At 43.0% G+C, this 27038-nt stretch overlaps 1 protein-coding gene across 1 annotated transcript in view; it reads right to left on the bottom strand.

The window, feature by feature from the left end:
- The window catches only part of LOC138249256 (putative gastrointestinal growth factor xP4), a 58433-nt gene that overhangs the window by 18704 nt on the left and 12691 nt on the right, over positions 1-27038 (bottom strand). Inside the window, exon 4 of the mRNA XM_069203227.1 lies at positions 4713-4856. Within this exon, the coding sequence (XP_069059328.1) occupies positions 4713-4856 (144 nt within the window). The remainder of the gene's footprint in view (positions 1-4712; positions 4857-27038) is intronic.

Below are 27038 nucleotides of genomic sequence, written 5' to 3' on the forward strand. Positions count from 1 at the left end.
ATCCCGTCCAATGTATTCCAATCCCATTAAATCCTATGGCGATTGTAATACGGTGGGCAGGATATCTGTCACATTTGTGATGAAGTATTCCATCCGCCATGATCTAAATCAGGCCTTCAATTTCAAGCATATGTACCTGACTCTATATAAAACTTCAAAGTACCAAGAAATAGAGTCAAGAAGGGTAAATGTATGAATACCTACATATGTTTTCCCTGTCAATATTCTGCCAGTCAATATTTGCCCATGATATTTTTGTAGGGAGATATTAACATCCATGATAGTCTGACATACAACCCGTCAGAGAGCAAATCATCCCACTGATAATTGATGAGTTACCGGTTTTGGACACATCATGGTGATGCACGGTCTGGTGCAGCTGGTCAGTGCTAACAGTTGTGCTGATACTATTTTCAGAGTGGGGGCTGCTGCCATTAATGTTATGTCACTGAATTATTAAGGATTGTGACAAAAAGTGTGGCAATTCAGCCATGCCCATTCAGCAGGAGAGTAGTACAGATGTGGTATGTAGCCGAAGGTCATTTTGGAGCACAGTATTGCAAATATATTACTAAAGCATGATGTGGTAGTATGTTGTCATTTACAGACAGCACATTTTCCATTGAACTCCCCACTAAATTTGCAGAGACATGCAGTTTTACTGATTAAGCTATACAGCACACAAATGATAATGTGGGGAAATCAGGTTTCAGCAAATATTTTTTGTTTGCACCTCACCAAGTGAAGTGCCTTGATTTGTTTTGATCATATTAACACCTTTGATTCCATCACACTTCAGAATTACAAAAGAAAATGCTTGTTTGTGCTTTCCTAACTGCTGATATATTATGAAATATTTATACAGTTCATTAACAGGTATTAACGTTTTTGTGTGTGTAAGAAACAAATGACGTCCTACAATCTTTCCTTTCAAGCTCCCAGTACCCCAGAAACATTGTCACATAGTTTATTTTGCAAAACCCTCTTAATTTGCAGTCAGAAAACGAAAAGTTAGTACGATTCTTCGTATTAAAAGAATAACCAACAATACACCAGAAGACAGAGCCTAACATTTGACCTCTATGACAATTTAAAAACAAAATTTAAAGGCATCTATTTGCCTCATTCACCTTCTGAACTCCAGCATGGCTATTTAGGGGGTACGGGAGCACACCTTTCCAACATCTATGAGTGATTGTCTTCTGACCCATCCACCCCTTTCTACTCCTAAAGTCAATCCAGTGAAGAGTGACCCATGATGCTTTCAAGAACATCTACTCTGCAAATGACGTTTCCTGTACTGTTGCCACCTCTAACATCTCAGAGGATTCCCAGGTAATGTACTGCTTATCTACTTATCTCCAAAATCACTTATTATTCCACAGAACATCAAATATGGCACTTTATTTGATACCTCCTTTCAGTAAAATGCAGTCACTTTTGCTGAGAAAACACGGTATATATCAGGTTATAAAATATCCAATACAGGTGGGAAGCTGTCTGGGCTAGTATGAAGGAATCAAACATGACCTTTCTTTTGATTGTAACTTCATATGTGCCTTTTTAATCGGGTAGCTTTTTTATTGGCATTACTTTTTCAAATGGCTTCCAACTATACTTGTTTTAGCAACTCTGTTGGTAAGCTTCAAAGTCCTTTCATTGAAGCATGCTTCAGCTCCAGGTCTTTTGAACAGAAGACATACAGGGCAGTACATCAGCATAAAACAGGGCCCGCATACCTTGTGGAGGACCACAAGACCATGTCTCCTACTCCGTGGAGGCTTCCGCCACCTGTCAGTTTGGCCCTAAAATCCTGACTGTGTGCGGGAGGAGGACCCTTTACATGCTTTTCAGGAGGGTCCTCCAAAATTCCTCACACTCCCTTTAGCCATATTAGAGAAATTGAGCACCATGGTTCAAAAAGGAAAATGCACGGTACGCAGTGCATACACTATACCACTATACCACTTAGCTAGAGCACCATGTAGAACAGTTTTCCACTCGCCACTTCGTGCTTCCATGCAGGTGACCTCAGTATTGCACAGCATGCTTTACTGTGGGATTTCAGGCACACCAAGGACCAGGAAGCAGGGTGCCCCTGAAAACACACCTGCTGCATTGTCAATGTCTCATTAAGGGCACGTGCAACGTCCATTTGAAGAGGAGCCAGGGACACTCCACAGGTTAGGGTGCAGCCTGTCACTCCCAGTAGACACTGTGGGGGTCACCCAACCTATGTGCTTCTGTTGAGGGCCTCTTTTGTCACGTGCATCTATTTTTATATGACATGGGCACACCGGAAAGTCTTCTCTCATTTGTAAGCAGAAAATAATAGTTATTTTCTTAATATTGAGTTGCAGAGAATACTTGATCATTTTTATTTATTGCTGATATACGTTACCACAGGAGTATAAACACCTTAATAGTGTTAAAGTGCTTTTAATAATTAGAAAAAAATGCAAAATTCAGATGTGTTTAAGTCAGCATAACTAGGCACAGTCCACAAGACATCCATTCATGTTTGCGTGGAAACAATGTGCACTTTATTTTATACAAAAGAACCTCTCCATGTGCATGTCTTTATGTGCTTTTATATTTTAGAAATATAAGCGAAATAAAATCTCTCTACACAGTGTCTGTTTGTTGATAAAATGAAATTGTATTAATTTGCCCACTCAAGAGGAAGCCTTGACCGGGATTTCCTGTATGTTGCAATATTCTAGGCCCTTTCCTAGGCTCTGAATGTATTATCGTTTGTTAAAATATAAACACACTAACATTTCCTTAATTTCCTTTGCACATAACATATTAATATGCAGCAATCAAGGTGTTTACTGAACGTAACGTATTTATATGTTCACATTTAACTTTGTTCACCCAACATTATTATGTCCTTTCACATCATGCTGAATATGTGGCTTTTCTGCCCAAAAGACTTGTTTTTGGGAGATGTGCCAGACATTTCCTGACCTTTAAGGGAGCTGACTCTATGCTAGTGTGCTTTTTACACTCTGGTCCTCAAGTACAAAACCATTTTACAGTTGGTAAGGCCTTGAATGGGACACTTAGAGCCTTTACAACTGCAAAATAGCATGCTTTTATTCACCAAACCCCAAAACTGATTTGGTAACATGTTATCGAATCTTAGCAAATCTCTAATTGGGTTTGGGAATAAATACAGATTTGGTATTTGGAAAGGGGGTGTTAAGGGCATCCTTCTAGATACTGACTCTTTAAGCTATTTATTAATGCTTTGCAACCAAAATCCTGTCTTCAAAAGAAGTGGTAAGACATTTGCAGACGGTAAGAGGTCCCCATCGAACCCCTTCACATTTGTGAATGTTCACAAAAAAAGTTTTTATGAGCAGGTAATAGTCCATGAGACCACAGCCTGCTCACACAAAGGTTGTTGTCATTTTTCTTTTTTTTAAAGCATCCCTTAAAAGTAATCCCAGACATGGTGGTCTGCTGACCCCAGCGGGCCACTATGCATGTCATTGTAGTCAATAATAGTAGGTCTCAATTTGTGACCTACCCCATGCATATTGATGAGGTAGATCAGATTGCACCCCACTTCCTATTGATACATAGGTCGGTACTCAAAATACCAATGCATTCGTTAGATGTCGGTGTTCAAATTGCACCCACTTCTAGCAAAGTCATTTTTGTACACTCCTTTTCCACACAAATTGTGGATCACAATTTTTTGCAATTTACAATTCCTTAAATGGAAACTTTTACATGAGGGCCGTTATTTTACCTGACTTAGACCCTAAGGACATATTTATGGCCTGCTTGTGGCGCTCTTGTACCATGCAGCATGGTGCAAAAGCAACGCAAACCTTAAGTGGAATTTATGAAGCCACACAAAGCCACCTTGCATGGCCCTTGTTGTCTTCATAAATCTTAAGTAACGTAGTATAATGCAAATTGCTGGGTTACATTACTCTGTACAAGGGAGGCGTTTCCATTGGTGTTGTGTGGGTATTCCCATGCAGCATCCATGGATTTTGATGCATTCCCAGATTTACAAGAACTTGTAAATCTGGGGATGCGCCAAAAAGATATGCCTCCCCAGGAGAGGCGAACAATGAGAAATATGTGTACTACTCCTTGCTTTTTCCTCTTTCTATTTGTGTTGGTGTCCTTTCCTGCACAAAGCCAATCCTTCTTGCAATGCAGGCACCCTTGCACCATGGTTCAAGGGTGCCTGCTTTGGCGCTAGGCTGCAAAAACGTCACAAGCACAGGGGGAAAAGGCATATTGGATAAATGTGGTGGATTCCCACCCTTTCATTTTGGCGTAGGGCAACGCAGCAAGGTGACTTGCTTCGCCGCTCTACGTCAAATCCCCGTAAACTTGGCCCCTCGCATTCCTCCCTTTCCCTGTGAGGCAAGGCATTGCAGCAAGGTTTCTTGAAAAGTTTGTGCTGCCTTTGCGTAATTTTTTAATGTAAATGCAGTGCAAAATATAATTGTATTTTGTAAGTTTGCGCCGCTTGTGCATCAAAAAATTACGCAAAGGCATCAAAAGCGTTTCATAAATCAGGACCTAAATGCCCCCGGCAATGCAAATCATTCATTTGGCTTTTCACTATTCAAAAAACGTATTCAGTATCTCTAAAGTACAGCACTGGTTTCCATGTCGAGTAACTGTATTCTGAATATATAGTAACATTTCATTCGGAACAGCTAAACCTAGGAATATCTTACCTTGCTGTTTGGAAAAATAGCACCAGGTCTCCTCGGGCACTCTATTGTCAAAGCAGCAGCCTCTTGAGTTGCACTCCTTGGCACTGATCCCCTTGTAGCCGCACTCTCTTCTTTGCGCTGGGGTCAGCACACACTGGCTTTTATCTGTTTAAAACGATGTATGTGGGAGAGAGGGTAAATGTTTGTGTAGGAAACATGATTTCTCGTTATGCACGGGTTTGGCAAGGTGCATAGGTATTAACCATTAAAGGGCAGGCGAAATTGAAATTTTGATCCTAAAGTTATGCGAAGTTTACAAGCTTCACTAATCTTTGCATGCAACGAATATTGTTGCAAACAATTGTGGAAGATTTATTTTTTGGCAAAACATTTTTTCTAGAGAAGGTTCTGACTGTAAGCGAATCTTACTTACATTTTTTTCCTTATATAACATCTTATCCAGAATAGGTTTCTTGCAAACTGGCTTTATTAATCTTCACAACCATTGCGAAACTCGCACAATTTCCGTATTAAAAACTTCACACAATTTATCAGAGATGCTCTTCTTTAGTTCTATGATTGTGGGCAACATTGATTTGGAGGGTGTAATATGTCTACTAAATAAGCTTCAGGGGCAAATTCTGAATTGATTTCCAAGTCTACTCACACGAATTCAGAAACAAAATAGTTCTATTCACATTAAGCAAAAACTGATTGCTTTCATTATTTTTGTTTCAAATCTTTGTAAAAAACGTTATAAAAATATTGGCTCCATGAAGGACTTTTTAGAAAATTGTCACAACATCGCTGTCAATTTATAGACCTGCAGATGTATCATGGCCACCATATCAACTATCCAACTATAACAAAGGTAAGTATGTATTTGCTTTTATTCATTTTGCTGCGATGATATTTCGGAAGTCAATATTATGTTTATGATATCTATTCAGGTCAATATTTCGACCGCAATATTGTGGCCCAATACGCTGTACTAGTGCTTGCTTGATTTAAGTGACTGAGATGGATGCACACTGGTAGTAGGATTCTCTGCAAATAAATAAGAAATCATCATAATTTATCTACATTGACCTGTCAAAGTAATAACTCTCAGTGAAAAAATGTGATGGCTCATGATTCACCAATAATCTCTAGTCCATGGAAGTTGACTTTCTAAACCTGATAACAGCAAGCCTTTTGTGCACGAAAACTCAGCATATGTGCTCAGGCAAAGCCATTCGCGTGTGTAAAGCCCACATTTTAATTCACAGACGGGATTGGGGATGTATTGCCCTGGGAAAGTGCATTTGCAAAAGTGGATGTTTTGCCAATATGGTGGAATTACATGTAATGGTGACATATGGTTAGGGAACAGTCAATTGGATGTGCCTTTACCACGCAGTCAGAACCACAACCTGCCTTTACAACGCAGTCATTACCACGACTGTGATGTTACCACGCATTACTTTACCATGCAAGTCATTACAACAACTTGTCTTAGGGGGCACACAGTTGGACGGCTGTTGGATTTTCAAGTCCATCGCCTTCCCTACTGTTTGTAAGAATGGAGTTGAAATAGTAATTTATACTATTCCAAAGTAAAGCTTCCCCAAAGGCAGGTCATTGTAAAGACTTGCGTGGTAAAGTAATGCATGGTAATTTTGCAGTCCTGGTAGGGACTGCATTGTAAAGGGATGTGTGGTGAATGAATGCTAAGTTCTGTCATACAACCTGCCTTGGAATGACTCCCTCAAAGCGAAAGTATGAACCGTCAAGCCCATGGACTTGTGGTCATCAAGAACTGGACATAGAGAGCTGTCATTTTCCTCCTTCTCACAGGACAACGTTTTTGTAAAGCAACATTCTCTCTGTCATGTGGAGTAGTGCAATTTAGACTCCATTCTTTACCTGTCATCAATGTGCAAATTTTATGTTTGTATTTGACATTAAATTTACCGTATGCCTTTATAATAATTATATGTATGCAACATTTAAATGCAATAATGAAACGTAATCACTGAGAAACTAATGCTAATTTAAAATGCTCACATGTATTCATTATTCATGTTTTATAGTTATATCTCAAGTTATATTTTATAAGTAAACATGTATTTATTATTCATGTTTGCATTTATTTTGAGAGTTATATTTGTGAATATATAATCATGTATTCAAAATAGACATTTGTCAGGCTTACTTTTACTGACTAAAGGCCTCATTTTGAAATGTACTTTGCTTGGTCAACGTGTTTTGTTCTTTTGCAGGTGTATTCCTATATTTTCATTAGTTGGGAAGAAAGAGTATTGTTGTATGTATTGCTTTACTGATAGTAAGGCCTGAGAAGAGAGATCTTGGAAAAAACCTGAAGACCTATAAAGCAGATGAAGCCTCATATTCATTGTGTATGAGGAACAGGGAGACAATCAATGTTGCAGCATCTGTGTGGACTTCTTTGGGAAGGGAAACTTGGGTAATGTTGCAAATGCTTACCAGGAGAAGAAAGATGATTGGTTCCATGTGACATGGAAAGAAATACGAATGTTCCTGAAGCTTCTGTTTGTTTTAATTAATGTTCACATTTTTAGAAGTTAGAGCAGACTTCCTCTAGCCTTGGAAGAGAGCAGATTCCCTTAGCCTTTGAGGGCTACAGAGCTCTCTGCTTTCTTTATTTTTCAAATGTGAAGTTTTATGCTAAACCCTTATTCCAATTCTGGAAGACATCTACTGAAGTCCTCATTATACTGACACCTTCTGGCATTTCTGAATTTCCTTCAGACCCCCTCTTGAAACCAACCTCATATTATAATTTAGAAGCCATCCTCATACTTTAATTTCGAAACTAGATTAGATTACTTATTGAGATATTTCAGTCTGCCAGCTGTAATCTTGTATCTTATTCTTCTGATATGTAAATTTACTGGACTGATAAATAATTAGTAATACAATTACTTAACTTCAGTTTAGATAAGATACAACTTTATTTGGTTCATTCTTGGATATTAGAAGCACAAAGCACATAAATCCACAAACACATATTTGCTCATATATACCTAAATATTAAAATATTTTTTTAAAACTTTCTTTACACAATACAAAAACTCAGGTCAGGAATAAAATGAGACTAAGCATTATTATAGTCAAGTGAAACACTTATTCCAGGAGCATAGTGCTACGTGATCTCACAGCGAAACAAAGAAAATCACTAAAACAATGACACGTCTCTTTGTCTGGGAGTTGCAGGAGGTATAAGAATGCGAGGGGTTCCTAAGTCTTAAAGAAAGAATCAAATATATTCTAGTAAAAAATGTATAAAAATCACAAAAAGAAGGGCTAGTTGGAGATACTTTGGGAGCTAGATAAAAAAAAGATGGCTTCCTGCCTTCAGTGTTTTCCCTTTCCAACTGACGCTGCTCTAATAATAAAGCCCTATCCAACTCACTGTCCACCTCGGCACAAGATTCCCTATCTGTGTAGATATAAGGCATGCCTATTGCTGTGGAGAACCTTTTGACGTACCCCAACCATAGGAATAAGGACCCCTTGTTGCACATCAAACAATCCATTATGATAGCCCTAATAACAGATGCCTCCTCTTTTTTCCAAACAGAAAGGCACAATGGGGGGGTTTAATACAAATATGGTCAGTTAAATAAATAACCCCAACTCCCTATGGCAGACATAATGGGGACTTGAGAGCGATACTGCTAGTATTTTCCTCAAAAAGCAGTTTTCTTAACCCCGTGTTGTCTCCTATTCCTTTGTACCCCAAAGCCCCTCCCATATGTTGCTATAGGGACACAGTGTGAGGTGTAAATGTGTACAATCGGTGCAACCACCCCCCCTATTGGAAAAGGTAAATTAAGACAGGCACCCACAGCTCTAGCCAATTTCACCCTACCTGTTGCAACATGTGATACCCACTAACCTGTTGCACTAAAAGACACACCCTTGTGAGACGATGCTCACCCACAGAGATGTTCACTGGTTTAATACGCTTGTGGCTGCAGGTCATAGTATACGATTCCGTATAATTTGTTGTCAGATACAGAGTAGCCATGTAGTGCACAAAAGAGTGCACTAACTTACGCAGTGCTTTAGGAGTACGGGCTATAAGTATGGCATCATCTGCATATAACAACGCTGGTATCTGGATGCCATTGATTTAAGGAACATCTGATGTACTCACATTAAGCTCAGGGACAAGTTTATCAACGTATAAAATGAATAGCAGTGGGGCAAGAATACACCCTTGACAGACTCCCCAATTAATGTTTATTTCATATGAAACCTCATCATTTAGCACCAAGCCAGACCCTAGCTTTTGAGTTAGTGTCTGAGGCTATTAACAAATTCACTAAATTATGGTCCAGATCCATCTCAATAAGCAAGTCCCACAGCTTGGACAGCTTGAACCGGTTGACTCAATCGAGCGCCATGGACAGGTCCATGAAGGTTAGATATATAGAGGACTCCTTCGTCACTGTGTGCATCCCAATGATTAAATTCAAATTTAAGCATTGTTCGACTGTGCCAATACCAGCCAGAAATCCATACTGACATGCATTTAAAATCCGATTTCTTGCAGATAACTCTACCAAATTTTTGGCAGGTATGTCTATTAACGAAATGGGGCGACAGTAATTCGTCATAGAACAATTGCCCTTTTTAAAAACAGGGATGATCACCAAACTCCTCATTGAAGAAGGGAAACTATCACCACTTAAGTTATTAAAAACGTTTGCCAGCAAGGGTGCCCATAAATCTACTTTACATTTGATTAAGTCAACAGGACCCCATCAGGGCCAGGAGCTTTACCATCTCTTACTCTGTTGCATGGCAGCGTTACTTCTTGAGCCAAAGACTTGATTAATACGGGAAGAATCAACAGTTTTGGCCTCATAATTAATGAAGCAGGTGCCTGATAAATTGCCGCATAATGGGCCTCCAGGCTACTTCACTTATATGACAATTGATGGATGTCGATGTCTGATCTAAAGACCGATTATTAGACACAGTTCTCCAAACATTTTTACCATCTTTTGAATAAGCCAGGCCAGACAGTGTATCCCAATGATGGAAATTAATTTTATTTATCCTCCTGGTTGTCTCTGCTTTATACAGTTTCAGCAGGGAAGCTATGTTAGCCCAGTCTCTCAGGTGAGTACTAAGAGCCTTCCACAACAACCGATTTGCCTTCAAGCACTGCCTGTCAAACCAACGCAGAACTCGCTTTGCTGGTGTGCCTGGTCTAAAAAGTGACCGAAGAACACTGGAACAGAAAGCAACAAAGTTTTTAACTATCTTTCTGCTACCATCTCTCCCCTCCTGCAAACAGCCCATAACTAGAGCAATATTCTCAGTAATTATCTTACCTAGATGAGTCACAGGGTCAGGCAACTTCCATCAACGTATAAGATCATCGTTATAAATTGTTGAGTTACTAAGGCCTGCGAGGGTCTTCAGGTTCTCCCTACCGAAGGTCAGGAGCTAATTCTAAGGGATCATGATCCCCGTAGTCTGTACTGAAAACATCCCCATTTAACAGATAATTAGCTAAATTACGAGACACAAAATATAATCAATTATTGAGGCACAGCTCCTTCCTCTATATGTGGGCTTCCTCACTTCACTGGTCCATACCAAATCTAATGCATCATACAAATCCTGTGGGACAAGAAAGTCGTCCAACTCTTTCCCTCTTGGGTCCCCGCCAATATACCCATCCACACCCCCCATGCAAATATTAGAAATTTGGTATTAAAGTTCCCAACCAAGAAAAATATATATCTGTTGACCTCTAGAGCCACAATTTGTGAGATAGAACCATGCAACCCCAAAATACAACGAATAGGCACATTGCTAAAATCATTGTTATAAAAATTCCCTAAATGTAGAGGAAGCGCCCCATTAGGAAGAACCACCTGGCAGTCACTACAGGGGGTTCTTTTCTCCGTTACCAGCCCGCCAAGAAGCAAACAAACCCAAATCAATAAACCTCCAGATGCTCATCCTGAGCGAGACGGAATGGCTGAAACATTAAAGCACTGATTACCTTCAAAGGCTACGGGGCTAACTTCCCAAGTAGCTTGAAAAACCAGTATGTCATAAAAATTCATGAACGCTTGTCAGTCCAGAAGTGCCGTCTTGGCCTGAATTCCTGCAACATCCCAACTCACTATTCGGAGGGGGCCCATTCCGCAGTAGTGAAACCAGTTTTTGGAATGGTCTTCTGTCTAGTTGGCACTCCCATCAGCCCAATACCTTCCCCCCAATTACTAATTCCCCATGAGTATAAGCCTGTTGGGGGACACTCAAGAGGGCACTTCTGCCTCCGAGTCCATACGAAGTGAGGGGTCTCATGTTGATCTAGACTTCCCAAGTCAGTCAATATCATTGTAGTCTGCCAACATCACAAACCTATTATTGCAAGGTATGTTCTGGACCAGATGTGATGTTTGAGGGTACAAATGATGTGGCAGGAATGGGTTTTGCTCCCTTTTCATAGGCTTATAGAAATAGCCCAACAGCAAAGCCACTACATCTGCAGCTTTTTCCCTCATGCTGCTATCAGTCTCCAACAGTTTCTCCACATAACTTGGAGATTTAAAGGTCACTACTAGACAGTCTCCTCCTATGTCTTTCTTCAAAGGACCAACCCAACTGATTTGATGAATCATTACAATTTCATTTGCCCCCGCAATGTTAAAGTTCTTAAACCTACAAAACCTATGTAGCACCTTATTGTGGACCTGGTTTCTCAACTCAGTTTGACCTCCTTTCAGGGACTGCACCCCTGCCGGCACGAGACATAGCGACATGCGTCCAGTGGAAGGTGAAGCACCATAGAATATGGGGCAAGACTGGATTGTGTTACTGGGGCCCAGTTTGCTTGGTTTGCAGTCCTTACAGTATGTCTACTAGGGATTCACCCACTGTCTGGGCTTCCCAGACTTTTACTTTTTACTTCAGCCTCAGTGCTTATGGCATCCTGTGCTAGGCCATATCCAGCCTTTGCAGGTTTTAAATTCTGAACTGCTGATTGGTTCTGACAGAGTTGATATAAGCTGCCCAGTTCTGTCCCAGGAATAGATACAGGTGCGGTTGGAGTCTCCCCCTAGGCCTATCCAAGATATAATGAAGTATGGCCAAGGATGATAGATGATTTTCAATAGTGCTTAAACGATCCATTAATGGTCGTAGATGACTTTCAAAAATTAGTCACAAAGTCTGTGCAAATATCCTCCATAGTAAAATTGCCAAAGCTTTTCGAGGCTGCGCTCTTCCCTCCCACTGAGAGTTTTGGTTTAATACTTGGCTATTTGGCTTCTTCGTTTACGCCATCGGCTCGTTGTTGCAATTATCGCTGCTGTTGAATGCTGGAACTGACATAATGGCAGTGATGTTGTTTACAGGCATATCTCCTGCCATAGCAAGATCACTACGGCCACGAAAACATCTTGAGATCTGTTTATTGGCACTCACCCCCCTGGGCCTGACCATTGGCCACTCTTTGGGGAGACAACCTCATCAGCCTCCTGACTGCTTCCCCTCACACCACTGTTGCACCCTAGGGATAGCCTGCGTTCTGCCAGGGCACCTTCTGTGGTCTCAATCCCAATAGCTCTTTCAGGCATAGCATCAATACTGGTTGGCTTGTGAGGGGGGCAGGGTGTTCCCAGGAATTTTGCACTTGCCCATTATGCTCACTCTACTTCTCAAATTCAAGCCAACCGCACAACGTATATAGCTTACCCAGTAATTCTTAGATTGTAGCGGACTTCAGGGAGCAAACATGGGGGAGCAATAACCTGGCCCGGTAACGTTTGGGAGTGGACTGGCACAGACGGGCCGGCTCTTGGCCCGGTCTCTGCCCAGGCACGCCCCGCGAGGATCCTCTGCAGCAGGAACCAGTGTACGCCTTTAAAGCACTTGTGGGTGTGAAGATGATGTTGAGGCCCTCCTGCCTGCCACTGTCACACTGGGGAATTGAAGTCCGTCCCCCGGCAAATCCAGCCAAGTCAAACTATGTGTCCCTAATTACTTAACTCAATTTATTGATTGCAGGTCATTATTGTGGGGTCAAACTAACTTCACAAGATTTGAGATGTTTTAGTGACTGAATAGTTGCAACTAGAGAAGACTAGAACTGGCACTTCCAAGAGTGGAACAAGACTTTAGCCAGTAGAACTGGAATAGAACTGGAACTTCTGAACTGGAGCAGAACTAGTCCTTGCTGGACTGAAGAAGAACTTGTGCTTGTGGGGTAGAATGATAACTAAAACTTACAAGAGTGACACGGAACTGCAGCTTGCTAGACTCAAAAATAACTAGACCAAGAGTGAAGTAATTAACATCAGGGTGAAGCTGGATGAGTTTTAAGGCATGCTAAAACTAGCCATAGGCTCTTTGCATATAGACAGAACAGCAACCTCCTGACCAAAAAGGGATGGTTTTCAAAGTAAGCATATTGAAATGCAGTAGGAAAGTGTACTACTAAAGAAGACACAGCAAGACGTTTATCTTGTTTTGGTCACACAGTGGCCCAGAAGCCAGTGGGATTTGGCTCATGAATTTCAATCTGCTGTCCAACCTCAGATCGTGGAGTAAGCCTTAAAGTTATTAAGAATATTTCTATTGACATCCAGGCAGATAGCCTTCAAAGCACAGTCATGAAGATGATAGATGACAAGCAACATAGGTATGTTTTGCTATGGAGGATACTAGGTGACAAAATGACCTGTTGGGTAATCGAAAGCCACATTCAATAAATTATAGTAGTTCAGTAGACTAGGGCTTATCTGCTCTATTATTAGATTATATTGTTATATTTTTATTGTTTTATAATTCTTTGAATTGATCCACTTTATTTGATTACATTGTATTGTTTTTACTTTTTCACATTAGTATATATCTGTTTGTATGGTTTGTGTTTTTAAAATGTTGACAAACTGTAATAAATTGAGAGTATTTGTTGATGGGGTAACTAACCCACTTGAGTAATAATCACAGTCCTGCTCAGGGTGAATCACTAAAGTCACTAAATAAACCTGACCTCAACCCTCTAACAGCCATGCACAGAGCAGACAGGCTTAGCTTAGAGGTAAGATGTAAAGTATTTACCCAGTACCAAAACAGTAATAAAGTCCAAACATAACACAAAGAATATCCCAAGACAATGTAGAAACACAGAATGCCAATAAATAACATCACAAAAACAAAAGTCCAATTAGGTGAAGTGGAGGTATGAACTTTTAAAGGTTTAAATAAACAACAGTGCCAAAAAGTATCAAGGACCAATCATGGTATCTGGTTGTGCTTGACCAGTACCTTGGAGTGTGGATCTGCTGACTGTGATGGAGAATGGGTTAGACACAAAAATCAGGTTCGACTGGGTCAGAAGTTCAGACTTAAGACCTGATTTAGAGTTTGACAAAGAGGGTTACTCTGTCACAAATGTAATGGAAATCCTGTCTGTCCTATTACAATCCCATTATAGTCTATGGCGATAGTAGTATGATGGATGGAATATCCGTCACATTTATAATGGTGCAGCCCCTCCACCAAACTCAAAATCAGGCTTTTAGTCTCTGAAATGGGACTTAAATGTCCTCAATAGGGAAATGCTGAAGACTGTGGCCAAGGAGCTCTCCATGACGTTGGATAGCCATTGGACATGGCCCTAGTTAAGCCATTGACTTTGGTTGGAAAAGCTCCAAGTGGGAACATTTGAAATTTGTAGCAGAGAAATTCTACATTTAGACTTCATAACTGTTTTGGAGCTCGGATTCCTCCAGCGTGGCAAGGGTGCAGGTTGTAACTAAAGAGGGCCCCATGAGGCTGGATCCCTTTTCCATCAGGTCCTGCCGCAGAAAAGCTCATAGCACGAGAAACGCAAATCTTTAGCCCAGCAGCAATGCACCTTCACCATATTGTTGTCTTGGCAGGTTTGTCCTGATCCTCCAGAGATCTTTGGAGTCATGGTTTTCATGGGTGAAAGGAGGAGTGCACTTTGACACCCACACCAGGATCCTGGATCTTTGCGACAGTGTTTGTGGGTCAAGACTCACTCCAACAGTGGCTAGAAGCAAGGAATGGGGCAGGTCCGGGACAGGTCCATTTGGAAACTGGTCAGGTGAGCAGTTGTAGGACAAGACTTCCTGTAGCTTGTTTTGTCCCTGTAGTTGAACCCCTGGAAGCACTTCTTTGGCTCAGGTACTAGGGAGAGCAGGTCCAGTATCTCAGGGCACTTCCCAGGTTGCAGATAGCAGGTTCAGTTCTCTTCTGATTCTTTCACAGGTCCAGTAGTATTCTGAGGAGGATACTAGGGATGCCACATTTATGCCTTGTGCCAGCTTGTAGGAGTGGGTGACTACAGGCACCTCCCTACCCAATAGGACTTAGGTTTCCAGGGGTAATCCAAACCACTTTTGCAGTATTTCCTATATGCTGCACAGCAAACAATCCCACAGTGCCCCTCTCTGCATAAAGTCAAGCTGATGAAACCCTTTTACCATTGTGCACAGCCTGTGAACCCTCCCCAGAGGTGTACACAGGTAAATGAGCCCACCCTCCTCTGAAATGTAGCTTTATATAGCTCCTGTGAGGGTCTCAAGGCACTACCCATGGACACTGGGAGGTTAAGTGATTTGCCCAGAATCACAGGATGTTGCGCCGAGGCTCCAACCCAGATCTCCAGCTCCTGAGGTGGTCACTCTGCCCGCTGCAGTACATCCTCCTCTGTGATCACTCTAAACCTGGGAGCAGCTCCTCCTACATTGAGATTGAAGATTAGCTGTCTGAAGAAAGGGTCTGACCAAGTGTCACCTGATACCTGCCTATGACAGGGGAGTCCCTTTGATGCTAATTAAGTTCTTGGGCACTGCTCCAATGGTCATCCTGCAGAGGAACAGACGCACCTTCCCACAGTCAAGCCTCTGTCTCCTGCTCTGGGAGCAGTTTTCACACACAGGATCGAACTCTCAGAGGGCTGCAGCTGCAGGCTAATGCAAATTTGCCTTTAGAGGCTTTAGGCAGGGAAAATGTAACTTTCTAAAAGTGTCTTTTCCATAATATTTAATAGTAAATTGGAATTTAATAAAAATTGCAAAGAGTCCAGAAATGATATTTCAAGTGGTTTCCTCACTGGAGATAATATTATTAACTTCAATACTGCATCCTAGTTTTTGCCTATGGAACAGGCATCCTTGCTACAGTGAATATAGCGTCTGGAACCTTTTCACTGTATGGTCATGTTTAACATTAAGGGCCTGATTCTAACTTTGGAGGACGGTGTTAAACCGTCCCAAAAGTGGCGGATATACCACCTACCGTATTACGAGTTCCATAGGATATAATGGACTCGTAATACGGTAGGTGGTATATCCGCCACTTTTGGGACGGTTTAACACCGTCCTCCAAAGTTAGAATCAGGCCCTAAATTTCTATATGTCCTACTTTCACATATCATCCACCTTGCCTTATGGGCAGTAAGGCATATTTTTGCATTAAATATTAATATTTAAATGCAAGCTTTAGGCCTGTCAAATGAGTTTATTTTGACAGTTTGAATTGTAGTTTAAAAGCTGCTTCAATCAGGCTGCAATGGTAATGCCATGTTTTAAATTGTCACCTTAGTCGATGGTACAATAGATGCTGCAGTCTACTATTACCCCTTAACTTATAGGCACTAGGTATATTAAATCTGTCAGTTAGGAGAAAACAGAATTTCACCAAGTTGAAAGGAGGAGTTCAGGCACTTTACCACTAACTGGCAGGAAAAAAGTACATAGAGTTCTAAGGCCAGCAAACACAACAATGGCAAAATTCTGTGGGTGCACCACACAAACAATGGCCACTCCTACATAAACACTTACAATGTATAATATAATAAAGATGAGAAGCTCTGTAGAATCCGCTAGTGGTGTTTCACACACCTTCCGCCTGGAGCTGCACCTTCCACTGTTCCCCGCAACTGAGGCAGAAAACCCTTCCCCATGCATCAGTAGTTTCAAGGTAAAAAATACGGTGACTAATGGTTAAGTAGATAGTTCAAAACACAAACTGCACTGCACTGGTTTATATCTAACATGATATATTTAAAAGCGTTGAATGTCAGTAAAAGGAAGCTAATCTGATGCATCACAAAAAACTTGACCAGGGTTAATTGTCTGGGATTTTTAGAGTGGGCCAATGAGGTCCCCATAAGATTTCTTTTTTCTTTTTGGATATCTTAGACTTTGCCCTTGGTATGCTATTCCACTAGTATTTTGCCTTTGCTTCCCTGTTTTTATGAACTTGATTCTGTTGACATTAGAACACTGTGCACTTTATCCCTGAAAACCAGATGTAAAGTGCCTGTGCTCTCTCCCTTAAACATAATACATTTGATATACACATATTTGGCACTTTTAATTAACCTATTTAATTTACTTTCAATTTACTTCTACGTCCCTTGTATATGGTACTACATGTACCCAGTGCCTGTGAATTAAAGGCTACCAGCTGGCTGCTGCACTGATTGTGCCACCCACTCAACTAACATTAAAAAACATGTCTCAGGCCTGCCACTGCAGCCTGTAGTGTAGTTTTAAACTGTCATTTCGACCTCACAAAACATACTTAAACATTCATTTTTAATATTTATATGTCACCCCTAAGGTAGGCCCTAAAAGCTCATAGGGCAGGGTACATGCTATTTAAAAAGTAAGACGTGTACTTAGGTTGTACATGTCCTGATAGGGAAAACATGTAAAGCCATTTTTCACTGTTGTAGGGCTGTCCTGTCTCTGTCATAGAGTACCACAGTGTTACTTTATTAAACTTAATAGATAATAACGCACGTTTGAGAATAGACAGAGAAATAGTTCTTCCACTCATTCAATTACTTAAAATCCTCTGTAATGGTAAATTCAGATTTTAAGTTGCTATTCTGATGATGCCACTTTCAGACAGTTGACATTTTTCTACCTAAATGAAATGTGCCTTTCTGCCAGTGTCTGTGAATGGCTCTCCTGTCATGTGATGTGTATTCCTTTGTGACATGGGGACAAAAGGTTCTTCGATGTGGGCAGGGTGTTCCTCTCCTGAGAAGTAGGATGGTGTGGGGATTGTACATAGCCCTTCCTGTGCTTGCCCAGCGCTTCCTGACTTCTGAAGCTGCCTAACTTGTCACTAACAAATGTAGCCATTAACTTGGCCTACCTGTCTTTTGTTAGCCTAGACATTTTTTAGTTGAACCTAGATGAAGGGGTAGAATTGACCAGAACCAGTTTAGGGGTAAACAAGTAGAGGGACTCCTCAAAGAGGCTGGCACTGGGAATAAAGATGGCACCCGCAAATCTCTCGTTGGAACACTCTTGGACATGTGGAAGGTTCAGAAGGACTGTCCTGTTGTCTGAAGAAGGAAGACTAGACCTTCATGTTTGGAACCCATGATCTTCAGAAGCAACACCAAGGGTCAGTTGGTTTATCTGCCCGCTGCTGTCCTCTGCAGGAGTAAATCCTGATCCCCAAGATGTTCTCACCTGGATCCTTGGCTGGCACCAGAGTGTACTTCACCTGCCTAATATCTGAGCTAAAGCTGAAAATCCAAATATTGTGGCTCTTTGTGACTGCGAGTGGACGTTTTGTTCCAAATAACAATTGCCAGCATCAGCAACCAATGAGAAGCTCTGACAGCAACCTGCTCTTTGCTGTCTCTGCCCTTCGAACTCTGGCAGCGGCCCACAGCTCGTGTTACCAATGACTGCCAGCAACTCCACCAACGTGAAGCGAAACAGCGACCTGCTCTCTGCACCGCCATCGACCTCCCTGAGGTGCCCACCAAAATGAAGCTCCAGCTCAGGCTCCTTGTGGGGACTTGGACTGTGTAAGAAAGTAAATGGGACAAAGTTGGTCCCTGTATCCACCCTGCACCCCATTGCGGTTGGCCTGAAATTCTTACTTTGACCCAGTCCAACTTGCCCAGATAACCAAGATTTCTGCTGTGTGCTTGCTTCTTGGTGCTATTTCTACTAGTGGTGGGTGGTAAATTCCGCTCCACTGATGGAGTTGGCAGAATTTTGGCCACTCCACTTTAGGCTTGTAATCCAGAGTTACGGCCAAATTCTGCCAACTGCGGAATCTTCTCTCTTGAGATCAAAGACCATAAACAGACTTGCAATGTGCATGGCTGTTGGACCTTGCCCTTTACAGGGTCATTCCACAATTGTTTTGCCTTTTCTTCCTTATTTGTCTGACCCTTTTTTTGTTGATGTTATGACTCTGGGAACTTTACCACTGATAATCAGTGATAAAGTGCATCTCCTCTACCTCGTAAACTTGGTATGATTGGCTTTAACCTGATTGGCACATTTAATTTACCTGTAAGTCCCTTGTACAGTGGTATCCCTATACACAGGGCCTGTAAATTAAATGCTACTAGTGGGCCTGCAGCGCAGCTTGCGCCACCCACAGAAGTAGCCTGTCAAACCTTCCTCAGGCCTGCCCGCACAGTGCCTGCATGTGGAATTTTCTGCCACAGGTATCTGGCCTCTAAATTTACTTGCCAGGCCCAGAACTCCCTTTTTACTACATGTAAGTCACCCCTAAGGTAGGCCCTAGCTAGCCCTATGGGTAGGGTGCTATGTATGTAGAAGGCAGGACATGTGCCTGGTTGCATGGCCTGTCCTGGTTTTTCAGTGCTGTGAGCGCTGCCTTCTCATAGGATTGCATTGGAAATGCCCTGCTGTATGTGTAGGGGGTATTGTCTGATTTATGAGGGGTAGCGTAGGCATGTTTGGTATGTTGTAATGGTAGTTGGAAATGCTGCTTACTGGTGTAGGTGGATTTTTTATTATCATTGCAGAAATGCAACTTCTAGAAAGTGAGCATTTCTCTGTGCTTACAACTCTGGTGTTTTGCAGCTTGACTCCAATCCATGTCTGGGCAAAGTGACAGTTGGGCTTTGTGCATACTTTTCAGACAGCCTATACACACGGAGGGGGTGGTGTCACAGAGGTGCATCTACATACTGAATAGTCTTCCTGGGCTGAGGGAAGGGAGAGTTGGGGAACACATGCATTTGTAAAGGCTGTGCGCTGGCCTTACACGAAAGGGTTGTTTACCCCCAACTGATGTTTGGAGACTGTCCTGGAGGAGAGACGGGGCGCTCCCAGAACCAGTTGTAACTGGTTGGTACCTCATCTCCCCTCTCTCTGTGAAACACAATGTAAACTGAGTATAAGTACAGGGGATTTCTCCGCTCAATTTAGGCATGAATAGACATTCTTGGGACTCCAGAGACACTTCTGGAACTGGACACAGGACACTGCTGAATGGAATCACCAGGACCACCTGGGACTGCTGCTGCTGTGCTGACCTGTGACCTGCTGGGTCACTAGGAGGACCTGTCACCATCTGCATCCTTTGTGCTGGCCTGTTGCTTGGGCCTGTTAGCCCTGTGGTGTTTCCCCCACCTTTTCAGTCTCCAGGGACAGGGTGCTGTGGCCCCTGACCTCTGCAACTGCCGACAACACAAAGAGTGCAATAGCTGGGCCCCTCCTGGAGCCTAGGGAAGCACCCTTGCTTGGAGAAAAGATAGCGCCTTGTGAGCGCTTTCTCCATAGTGCTAGCACTTCAGAGAGCGCCTCCCTTCAAGTCATGGCGCCTTCAGGGCACCTTCATTTTCTTGCCATGTGCTTTGGAAGCACTTATCAGGGCTTGAACCACACTGCTGCGCCCCAGGAAAAGAAAGCGCATCCGAGCGTGTCACTGTGGGAATCACCGCCGCAGCCCAGGCGTTGGCTACACACTGCACCTCGCCCTTGCGCTTCCCTAAGTGCCCCCAAGGTGAGGCCCGCTCTGAAGAGCGTCCCGGGGCACCATCTGACATCCACTTCTGGGTCCACATCACCACCGCGGCCCAAGAGGAGTTCACGTACCAGCATCGTGTGCAGGTGCCATTAGAGAAAGCGAGGCGCTGGGCTCAGGAGAGCTCAAGGTGCCCCTCCTCCCCTTTCTTTGCTGAGAGGATACAGGGCCTCGGGAGGTCCCCCTCCCTGGAGGCAACCCATCTGCCTGCCTCATCGTTCTGGACCACCAAAGAGAGTAAAATGGCTGGGCAGGAGGGCAGCAACCCCCACTTGGGAGCCCCGTGCCTTGGGGAAAGAGTATACTGCATCAGGGTTAAGGTGATTTCGGCCCCCCCCCCAAAGGAGGGTCAGTCGCGACCAGTGGGGGGGCTCTCAGAAGTTATCAGCAACCGATGAGGTGTGGGCCCCAGGAGGGGCTCGACTCCAAAATGAACCCTGAGGGGGTGTGTACCACCCCCCCCCAGGATCAACACATGGCCCCCATTTTGTGCATAGGAGCACCAGGGCCCCCCCATATTTATCTCCTTGGCACTAGGAGTGCCTTTTTCATCATAATACAGGTACTTTTTGGACATACTCATTTCTATTGTTCCTAAAAAGGACATTGTGGAGGGATATGTTGACCTGTTTATTTTATGATGTGCAACATATATATGCTGATGTTCCTTTTATGGGCATGACTTGCCATATGTTCTTTAATGTTCCTTTTATGGATATTTATGAGATGTTTATGACAAGTGCATTTCATTTCCTAAAGTGATTCCTGACTATTGCTTATGTTGCAGAATTCTGACTACTTGTGTGTTCTAATGTGACTACTGCTTATCCATGCAGAGTATTAGTAACCTGTGTAACGTTCTGACAACTGCTAAGGTAGCAGGGTATTTCAGACATATAATGTTTGGTCTAATTCTGTTTTGTGCAATACAGTTTATTTTTACATAGCTCAGTGCTGTGTTTACTTTGTAGTGTACATACTGCGTCACGCTTTACACATTGCCTATGGGTTAGGCCTGACTGCTCGAGCCAAGCTACCAAGGAGATGAGCAGAAGTAATCTTGGACGTGTAACTCTCTTATCCTGACTAGAGTGGGTGGGTTCTGCCTGGCTTAGGTGCATACCTTAGCCAGACAGAAACCCCATTTCTAACAATGGCATAAAGTAGTATTCAGAACAATCATCAAGGATAACAAAATCAATATATTTATTGCAGAATTCCAACATAATCAAGCCCCACTTATCGGCTTTGCACATTTCTAGTACCTGAAACCAACATTGTGTCATCTTTGTACCTTGGCCAAAGAACCTATGACTGGATTAGTGTTTCCTACATGCCTGGTCAATGCACATTCCACAAGCTCCTACATCAGAACTGCTAGAATATACAAAGGGCACACAGAGCCTGATGGATCAGAGGCACTAAGCAAAACAAGGTAGAAGAACCAATAACATTGACATAGTCTCACCCAACAAATTTCAGAGATGTTGTGAGAGATCTTACAGTATTTGACTATGAATACCTCTCGTCTGCCTGCAATGCGGTTATGCTGCCTATAAGCTTATTTTTCATCCAGTAAAGGCTGGTGAATGCTTCTTATTTCTATAGAAGAGAAGGAAGGAAGAGTAACATATTTTAGCAGTTTAGTCGCAGAAAATTAAGCAGGAAGGATTGAGGCAGCCTTTTTTGTTCTGTTTCTTTTTTCCTTTTTTGGTCTTCCTCCTTATTTCTGCTCTTAATATTCATGATTAGGTCAATAAATTTAGTCAACAAAGCAGGATGGAACACGTGTTGATTCATCCTTGATCTTTTCTTAAACCCTTCTTCTGAGTAGTGCCTCCTGGATCCTTTCAACTCAGAATGCTGTGGTTGCTACTTAGTTTAACTAGGTAGCTTCTGATACGGCATCTATGGTGCCTTGCTGGAGAGCAGAGATTGCTTCTTCTGCAGAAGCTCCAACATTATAACGCTCAAACATAAGTAAGGAGGCAGAATAATTGTCCAGAGTGTTATCAGCAGCATTCACAAGGCAATAACCCAATATAAGGCTACATCCATGAGGCTACTTATAAAATATATCACATTAGCTTAGTTCACAGTTACTGTACTGGTCAAAATGTAAACCAAACCATGAAAGTGTTTGGGAATTCTACAATGTTCAGATGAATCCAACTGAACCTTGGAGCCGCTGAACTGGCCAAAGATGGAGCCACAGGATGATGTGCGCCCAAGGTTATCTAAAAACAGCATTTACATTTTACAGAGTCTGTATCAAAACTTTCTGCTGTTCAGTGGTAGACAAACAACATCTAAATATGTTCATCCATGAAATCAGAAGGACCAAAAATGTATCAGTGTTCCAACATATCAGGAACTGGATGTAAGAATCTGTCCTTGATGAGTGTTTCTCTCTCACACTTTTTCTCTTTCTATGTTTCTCTGTCTCTCTTTCATTATCTTCCTCTGCCTCTTTTTGTACCTCTCTCTCTCTCTTTCTCTCTGTCTCTCTCTCTCTCTCTCTTTCCCTCTCCTCTCACAGAGCTGAATCTTGCAGTGCTGGAGCATAACTAAAGCTTGCAAACCTAGAGTAGGAAGAAGAATCCAAAAGCAGGACCCAGCATAGAAGCTGTGGTACACCGATACACTAATGGTACAAGCAGGAGACCATCTATGGCATGGAACCTCTAGAGAGAAAATGGTGTATGACGAGTAGGCAGGTCAACGGAGCTTTAAAAGCTAGCTTGCTCCCTGACAACTTGTTCATCTCAGAAGAGGTCATGGTTGAACTATACATGAATTCTGTTAGAAATGGGGTCTCTGGTTAGCAGCCAGTTTGCACTCTGTCCAAACAGGGACACTCACTCTAGTCAGGGTAATGGAGATACACACCTAGGATAATCCCTGCTCACCCCCTTGGTAGCTTGGCACAAGCAGTCAGGCTTATCTCAAAGGCAATGTGTAAAGTATTTGTACAATTGCACACAGTAACACAGTGAAACACCACCAAAGTACTCAACACTAGTTTGGAAAATAGCCGATATTTGACTGAGTATGACAAGACCAAAACAACAAAAATCCAACATATACAAGCAAAGTTATGAAATTTCAATGATTAAACTTGAATATAGCGCTTAGAAACTCAAATGCTTCAATTTGGTGTTATAACTGTGTTGTGACAGAGTCATTCCCAACCATCTGACGCCAATGGCGCCAGTCACTGAGTCACACGGACCCCCAGGTACCGTACCTTGTGAAAATGAGGAAATAAGCTGGTGCATGGAGTCAGGGAACTGAGGCGTCACTGGATCCGGTGCGGCATCAGTTCCAGTGCTGCAGAGCCGAGGAGCGGAGGCATCGGTGCAAGGCGTCAGGTCCTTGCTGCGGAGCAATGGAGATGAGGTGGCATCAGTGCGAAGTGTTGGTTCCTTATGCTTCAGTGACCTCGCTGGGTTGCAGTAATGTCACGGGCTGCAGGCACCGTGGTGAAGTCAGGTGTCATGAACCTCAGGGACATGGGACTCCAGACTCACAAAGTCACAGAACGTCAGCGGCTGCTGCAGCGTCAGTCCTGCGATGTCGGTCGGGGTTGTCGCACTCCAGCGGGGACCACAGCTTCACTTGCAGGTGGTGTCGCAGAGTCAGGCAGCAGTATCAGTCCAGGCATTGTCCGAAGTCGGTGCACTTGTTTTTTTTTGGTTTTGCACCAGCTTTCACTCCCAAGGGCCCAGAAACTGGCGTAGGCACCACCTGGTGAGTTAGAGTCCGCAGCAAGTGAACCCAGAGCATGGTAGGTGAAGTCTTTGTTGTCCCTGAGACTTCTTAACAGGATGCAAGCTCAGTAGAAGCCTTGGAGAAAGTTCACAAGCAGGATACACAGCAAAGTCCAGTCTTTGCCCCCTCTAAGGTAGAAGCAGCAACTGCAGGCCAACCCAGCAAAACACACACAGCAAAGAGGCAGTACTCTTCCTCCAGCTCGTTGGCACTTCTCCTTGGCAGAGGTTTCTCTTGATCCCGAAGTACTCTAACAGTCTGGGTTTTGGGTCCACTACTCATACCCATTTCTGCCTTTGAAGTAGGTAAACTTCAAAGGAAAGTCTCTTTAGTTGACAAGATCCTGCCTTATCCAGATCTGGCCCCAGACACACACCAGGGGGTTGGAGACCGCATTGTGTGAGGACAGGCACAGCTCTTTCAGATGCAGGTGTCAGCTTCTCCCTCCCCACTCTAGCACAGGAGACTCATCAAGATATGCAACACACTCCCAAGCTCCCTTTGTGTCACTGTCTAGAGGGAATTCACAAACAGCCCAACTGTCAGTCTGACCAAGACGTGGATTCCACAAACATGCAAAGGCACAGAATAGTTAAGCAAGAAAATGCCCACTTTCTAAAACTGGCATTTTCAAACTGACAATCTAAAAAACAACTTTACCAAAAGATGTATTTTTAAATTGTGAGTTCAGAGACCCCAGTAGAGTCGAGTGGCATAGAGTACAAAGGTGTAGAGTGCAGTGTCGCAGAGTGAAGTGGAGTAGAGTGGTGCAGAGTGGAGTGGCATAGAGTTGAGTGACACAAAGGGCAGTGACGCAGGGTAGATTCGAGTGGCATAGAATGCAGTGGCATGGAGTGCAGACCAGAGTTAGCTGGCAACTCCTTAGCTCTATCTGCTCCCAATGGGAAACTGCATTTAAAAGATTGTTAAAGGCAGTCCCCATGTTACCCCATGGGAGAGATAGGCCTTGCAATAACGAAAAACGAATTTGGCAGTATTTCACTATCAGGACATGTAACCCTCACCAGTACATGTCCTACCTTTTAGAAACACTCATCCCTGCCCATGGGGCTACCTGGAGCACGCCTTAGGGGTGTAGTAGAAGGGAAGGTTTGGGCCTGGCAAGTGGGTAACCTTCCCAGGTTGAAGTGGCAGTGCAAGACTGCACACACATATACTGCGGTGGTAGGTCTGAGACATGTTTACAAGGCTACTCATGTGGGTACCACAATCAGTGCTGCAGGCCCACTGGTAGCATTTGATTCACAGGCCCTGGGAACCTCTAGTTCACTTCACTAGGGACTTACAAGTAAATCAAATATGCCAATCATGGATAAACCAATCACCAATACAATTTATACAGAGAACATATGCACATTAACACTGGTTAGCAGTGGTAAAGTGCCCAGAGTCCTAAGACCAACAATAATAGGTCAGAAAAAATAGCAGGAAGGAGGCAAAAAGTTTAAGATTGACCCTGCAAAAAGGGCCAGATCCAACAAATTCCTACAGACATGGAATACATGCAATGGAGAACAGAGCAATGTGAGGATATCTGTCTGTCCTAATGTCAGTATACAGACTGGAATTTCTAGTGAACTATAAGACAGTGCATTGTGAACATACGGCCAGATCTATAAGAAAGTGGCACAGTGCAGCACAGAAAGTCAGTTTGCTGCAGTGCACTGCATCACTTGGAAAGGACAGGAATGCACCGTATTTAGGGAATATGGCACATTCCTCTCTTTCCCTCTGCACTGGTGCACAATGGGCGCTTAGTGCCAAATCAGGCACCCATGCACCATGGAGCAAGGGTGTCTACACTGCATGTAAGATTATTTTTGTACAGGAAGGTGCACCTTCCACACACATAGTAAGAGGAAAGAACAAGGAGAAATAAAGATATTTCTCCTCATAGCTCCTCCCCTGGGGAGGTGTAAGATTTTGACACAGCCATTGTAAATCTGTGGATGCGTCATGATCCGTGGGTTTTGCATGAGTACTCCCACCGCAATACTCATGGAATGCCTCCCTGATGCACAGTAAGGCAACCCAGTGATTGCGCTGAGTTCCCTAGCTCAAAATCTATGAGGCCATTTAAAGCCACTCAAAGTGACTTTGTGTGGCCTCACAGATTGGTTCGACACAGATTGGTTCGACCCAACGCTGGCAGAATTGATGCAGAGCCTGGCACGTGACTGAAAACTCACTATATTGCCCGGAGAATTGATGCAGCGCCTGTTTCCACTTCACAACGCATTTTGGATTTTCCAGGCATCGTCCCTGGGTGTTAAAATATCTCAGCATCGCAATGAGGAACCAAGGCTGTGTACCCAGAAATTGACACATCACTTTGCCTTGTGGAAAGAAACAATGCATCATCTTTGTCTCGCTGGAAAAACCAACACATCACCTTACTTTTTGACGCGCCTTCTCCTCTGTGTCATTATTTTTTACGCATCCCAGGTATTTTGTGTCAAAAGGTCACAACAACTGATTCTTAAGGATTGAGATTCATCAAAACTTAACAAACGTAATACCTTGAATTGTGCCTATTGGATTCCTGTTGTTTTGGTCTTATTTTATTCATATAAATATTATCTATTTTTCTAAACTGGTGTGGAGTATTTTTTGTGGTGTTTTAACCGTGTTACTGTATGTGTTATTGCACAAGTACTTTACACATTGCCTTCTAAGTCAAGCCTGCCTGCTCTGTGCCAAGCTACCCGA

Source organism: Pleurodeles waltl, chromosome 8 (genome assembly GCF_031143425.1).
Source record: "Pleurodeles waltl isolate 20211129_DDA chromosome 8, aPleWal1.hap1.20221129, whole genome shotgun sequence".
Classification (NCBI taxonomy): Eukaryota; Metazoa; Chordata; class Amphibia; order Caudata; family Salamandridae; genus Pleurodeles; species Pleurodeles waltl.